The sequence below is a fragment of the Nestor notabilis genome, unplaced genomic scaffold (genome assembly GCF_000696875.1).
Source record: "Nestor notabilis isolate BGI_N333 unplaced genomic scaffold, ASM69687v1 scaffold30341, whole genome shotgun sequence".
NCBI lineage: Eukaryota > Metazoa > Chordata > Aves > Psittaciformes > Psittacidae > Nestor > Nestor notabilis.
In genome coordinates, this window is record NW_009913858.1 from 1 (window position 1) to 5,907 (window position 5,907).

A 5,907-nucleotide genomic window follows, 5' to 3' on the forward strand; every position below is an offset into this window, starting at 1 on the left:
GGCCACGCAACAACGCAACGCCGCGCTCCGCATCCCTCCCGTGGGCTCCAGCAGCAGCGCCGGGGCCGGGAGCAGGACGAGGGGGAGGGCGGTGCTCGGACGAGAAACGCCTTCCCCCGTGCCCCCCTCCCGGCGCTCATCCCCTTTCGCTTCCGCTCTCCTGCAAGAAAACAAAACCCCGAAGCACCCCCAAACATCGTTTTGCGAGCGGCAGAAACCGTCTCCCTCCAGCCCGCATCGACCCCAAAGAACAGAATCCAAAGCTTTTGCTTACTCAACGTTTATTAAAAATAGTATGAAATGGTCCCTGGGAGAAGTTACACGCTAGTCAAAGTCCCTTTTTTCTGTTTAATTTTTTTCCTCCCTCCCAACTCCACTGATTGCGTGAGATGTGAGTTAACCAACATTCCCCTAGCCATTTAAACAAATCTAGATGTGCGCGGGTAAAGCACAGATTTAACTTCTATTTATATTTACAATACTTTACAAGCTATATTAAATAAATACAGGCTCTGCTACACCTTGGCGTCTTAAATATGTACAACATTATTTCTCAGTCGGGTTTTGCTAGGTAAATGTGGGGCCTATCACAGTGGATGTGCTGACTGTAACAAGTATCCCTGTGGTACAAGCTAGTGAGTACCATGACCAACCAGCAAAATTACAATTCCTAGCCAATGCAAGATACGTGTGGTAAATAATTTAACCTATTCTAACAAATTCAAGTCCTTAAATCTTAGTCTACAAGTAATTAGCTGTACACTAATAACTGCGGGTTTTCCTCATGGTAATCAGTGTAGTAAATAGTTGGCCGTTCTGGAAGTACAGTGCTCTGTGGCCGAGGGGAGTGGTACATGATTAGTAAAAATAGTATCTCAGTGGAACTCCTTTATTTGTAGATATGTTAACTTGGTACTGGCTTTATCCACATAATCTGAAGAATTTAAGCACCAAAAAAGAACAAGAGTCACACAAGATGATCAGTGTAGATATGCTTAGGCTTTCATTCAGGCACAAGGTTTTCAAGTAACAGAATCCAAAGCTGTGCAACAAAGATGACGAAGGGGAGTAAATGTGCATCGTATTGGAAAGCCTGTTCTTGTTCAGACTGGCAGCATTTAATTTACGCATTATTTGCAAAAGAATGGAATGTATTCTCATTTTTTTAGCTACTTTTATTGTACATAGATTGGATTAGAGTCAGCCATGGCTGGTTTAGAAAATGCATATTTTGCCTCTCTCTGCCAGGAGTCTCCTACTGTGGGAGATACATTCCCTGGGAAGGCAGCTTGTTACTCAATGCGCCATGTTGCTGAGCCACCCTATGGGCCAAACATGCCCCATGATTAATGTTTCACCCAAGCAGCTGGCCAAGCCTCATTCTCTCTCAGGGTTACTGACTTTGTGACTTGAACAAATGCCATGCAGGGCACTGCGTATAAAATACAGCTACTTTGCAAGTTCACACACAGCAACTTTAAACTGCTGGGCTCTGAGCTACAAGATACTCAAATTTTGCCTGCGTGTCACAAGTACCACTATCACTGGAGGTACCAAAACTGGTCTAGCCACCTCAAAAAGCAGCAGATCTCCCTTTCTACTGCCCAAAACATCCTCCAAACAAGGACCTCATCACATCCACAGGTTCACATAGAAAGCTGCCACTGCCTATCCTCTGCCTGCTGTGCAGTTACAGAAGGTAAGAAGAGGCTTCAGACCCAGAGCTATCAGCCTGGCACCCCTTGCAAGCACTAGGACTAAACTTTGTTTAAAACATAAGAAGGTTGTTCTAAAGTAATGTAGCATATGCATTGGTCCCACGCACTTGGAATCTGTCTGATAAAAAGTAATGTGCAAAAAGTATGTGCAATTGCACACGCAGCATGTTGGTGCGATTACCAGAACCCTCCTCCTAAATCTACACAGTCACAGGAGTAGCTGCCCAGCTAAATCCTTCCATGTGGAACCAGAGTAAACACGTGGGTATTTTGGATGCAGAACACTGGTCATCAACTTGAAAGTCCAAATGCTAAGGTTTCCACATGATAAAATGGTTTAGAAATCAAAAGGCATCACACCTAACAAGGGAAGAGATACAAAGGGTAAATAGGAGATGAGAAGTCCACCTGAACTATGGACCAAGATCCAGACAGTGCACACTTCTTCACTTCCAGGATTCTAAACTGTTTTTTTTTTTTTTTTAAAAAAAAAAAAAGATACATTTCACATCTATTTACAATATTACTGTGATACAATGCCTGATTGTGTAATATTACGGGAATACATGATGCCAGTACTGATTGTCCTAGTACATACTCTTTTGTGATAAGGCAGTACAGCTAGAAATTACTGAGAACATCAAGCAAAGCTACTTGAACTGAGACACTGAAACTTCTCCCTCAAAGACTGGACAATATTCTGCTGATTAGGAGAAGGTACTCTCCACAGGTAGTCGTTCAGTTTGTCCGAATCACTGTATGCAGTCAGATATGGAGTAAGCGTGTGTTTGCCACTGGAAGACTTTGCAGGAGTGCAAGAGACAGTTTTGCTGCAGAGCGTTTCAGTAGGAGCAGTGTCTGCATTACGCAGTGTAGGATCTGATCTCCTTGCTTGATTCTGAGAAGTCTCTAAGTCAGATCCCTCATCATCAGACTTTATTTCAACATAGTCATCATCATCCCCTTCTCCTTCTTCAGTATCTTTGAAATTCGAAAAATAGTTCCGAGTAGCCAACTGTGCTGTCAGAGGGGAGGCCCTGTTCACTCTCAGGACCTTCTGAGAATCCTGCAAAATCATATCTGAACAGTTTTCAGGGATCTGCTTTCTCATATCAAGCCCTGTGCATCCTGAAGCTATACCTGGTGTTTGATGGCTATTGATTCGGAAATTCCTATTCGAATGGAGCTTTTTCTTGTCCATTTCATTGGGATATACAATTGATTCTCCAGACCTGTTGACCATAATTGAGGAAGATGACTGTGACCTGCTGTATGCCTGTGGTTTTACATGGCTTACTCTTCTCCCAAGAGAGTTATAGGTGTGATCTCGATGTAAGTTTTCTTTGTTCGGTTGGCTTATAATAGCACTCCACCTCTGCGCTGGGACATGCAAACGGTTAGAAATCTGAAGGGAAGGAACCGAGCCAGCTGATGGCAACTGCTTTGGATGACTTTTTGTACCAGCTTCTGCATATGAGCACTTGGACATTGGGTCTTGCAATTCAGAAGATGGAGAGAAGTCAGCCAGCTCACCATTACTGTATGTAGAATGCAAAAGCCAATCTTCTGCTCTTGAGCATTCACTGGCAGCCTGGGAACGGGGAGGAGACACAGCCATGGGCATAGAAAACCTCCCCGATGATGGCTCCTGAGGAGTGGCCCAGGCTTCCTTTTGGACCTTAGGAGGGCTTTCTCTAAAGATGATTTGGTCATAAAGCTGGGAGTATTCAGCTATTCTGGCACCTAGAAAGGAGAGAGAATTAACTTAGCAGAGGGAAGCAATCCATTTGAATGAAAATTTAAAAATCTCAAAATGTTTTGTATTGGTCTAGAGAAAAGTTTACACCTATGTCAATATCTTCAGCCTCAACAAAGTAACATGAAACAATGGAGGCTGGAAGAGCCATGCATTGCATTGCATTTCAGTACACTATTGAGAAAAAGAAGCAGAAAATATCTTGCAACAGTGAACAGTCATGCAGGACACAATGTACCACATGGTTCTGGTAATATGCTGCTTGTTTCATGTTAAAATGGAAAAGAATATTCTAAAAATGGCCTGGTAAATAAGATATTTTAGGACTTTTATAAATATCACAAGAAGGCAAGAATGACACTCTAGTGCACAGAGTCTGCTGGCTCCATGTCTCCAGTCTGTTTCAACTGACCACAGACAAAAAGAGTTCCGAAGCTGTTGCATATCCATGACTGCACATTCACTAGATAGAGCAATACCACCAGTTCTTTCTTATCTATCTGACCTAATTCCTTATGCTTGCAGCAGTGAAGCAGATGGTACCTGAGCAAATTATATGACTTGTTAGGAGGTAAGCCTACCTGAAAATACACCTTTTTAGTCAAACTCTGAAGATCGCTTCCTATTAAAGGAAGTAACTGCTTTTCTGTAAAGAGACCCATCGTTTCCAGGCATGATTTCTGTTTCCAGCCTTGGCTATTTCTTCCCAATTTCAACAAGTAACAACAAGAATTGAGAAATAAAAGACTATTCATGTTAAAAGCAGTCACAGAAAACTCATTTCAGTGGTAACACAGAAGATACAATAGTGATACTTGACTAAACAGGTGGTGAAAATTCACAATCTTCCAGATCAGTACACAAATTCCACGGAAAGTTACTAAAGAAATGTATCTGTATAGAGATATTTTTAACATACCAATAGCAGGACCTCCTTGTTTCTTCTCCTCCAGAATAGCAGCAAGATCTTTGTGTTTCAGTTTCTGCTGTCTGCTAGCTGGCTGTTCCTGCTCTGGACTTTTAACTTTCAAAAGCTGATTAGCCTTCTTAATTTTTTGACTGTACTGCCTTGCCATCATAAAAACTCTGTTCTTTGTTTTATCCACAACAGCCAAGTCATTTTCCATACCCTCTGCATGTGCATTGGACAGAACGCTATTGGCAGATTCATATGGGCTATCTACAAAAGGCGTCTCACTAGAGAAGGAAGATCTGTTCAGACTCATGAAAGAGTTCTCCTTGAATGATGTAGTGTCTTCAAGCCTGAGGTTAGCCTCACTTATAGTGGCAGCCCTGGGCTTCACAGTTTTAGGGAAAATAGGAGTTTCTGGCAGAGAGAGAGTAGACAGTGAGTATTCTACATCTTTACTCAGTTCAGGCGTACTACCAGCATGCAGCCTTTCCTGCGTATCATCTTTACAAACAGGAAAGGCTGCAAGGAGACGATCTCTTGTCTTTTCCTCATTCTTCTTGATGTAGTTCTCCAAGTCATTCCAAATCTCGTCTACTTCCTCTGAGAGTTTATCTGCAGCAGACTTATGGGACAGTGAATCTGAGTTGGAGGAGCTATCTACTAAGCTCAAATAGTCGTTGTCAATGGGAACACGGTGGTAAGGACTTTCATCTTCACTGAACTGGAGACTCTCTTCAGAAACAAACTGCCGTAGACTGTCACAATATGTGAAGTCTTTCTCCAGGCCCAGTAAACTCCTCCTTTTAGAGCATTTTAATGAGTCACATTTAAAATTCGATAGTGGTGTTTCTGGAAGCACTATGGTGTCATAGATGTTGTCTTCAACAATCCTGAGCTCATCCAAACTTGAAGTAGGTGCTTCTCCACTGAGCAGTATCTCATCCCTGCTAGCACAAATGGAGGCCCTGTTTTGATTTGCTGTCCTCTTTTTGGAGGGTGAATCCACGCTGCTTTTATTTTCTGCCTCATAGAGAGAGTCTCTAGCAGACTTCTGGGGTCCACGGTCTGTCTCCTCTCTTCTTGTCAGGCCCATCAGCTTTAAGTCTTCATAGCTTATATTATCATAAACATGTTCGATATCATCAATGGTCAGCTCCTCTGAAGATTCGGGATATGCATTCATACCACTCACCTCTGCTCTCTTCACTTCCATTCGAGAACCGCGCTCCCCTATTTTATACCTTGCACTGGCTGGACACGTGTTACTTTCACCAGCACTACTGGCCCGCCTAACAATTTTGTGATGAGTAGGGCTGGAATTCTCATTTTGATGCACAACTCCCAAGTGCCAGCTGCATGGGCGCCCAGAAGAACCCCTTCTTTCTCCACTGACAGCTGAACTAGTGCTGGATGCAGACATTGATGGTACGAACATCTGATAATCATCTTCATCGTCTTCATTCTCATAAGGTGGGCGCCGGCTGGGAAAGAGGTGCTGCCCGATATGATGGGTCGTCGCA

At 43.1% G+C, this 5,907-nt stretch overlaps 1 protein-coding gene across 1 annotated transcript in view; it reads right to left on the bottom strand.

Annotated features, from left to right (window-relative positions):
* Positions 1–2,358: 2,358 nt before the first annotated feature.
* Positions 2,359–5,907, bottom strand: part of LOC104412634 (pleckstrin homology domain-containing family G member 1-like) — a gene marked incomplete at its 5' end in the record, with an annotated part of 17,396 nt that continues 13,847 nt past the window's right edge. The window contains 2 exons of the mRNA XM_010023394.1: positions 2,359–3,461; positions 4,394–5,887. Coding sequence (XP_010021696.1) covers positions 2,359–3,461; positions 4,394–5,887 — 2,597 coding nt within the window. The remainder of the gene's footprint in view (positions 3,462–4,393; positions 5,888–5,907) is intronic.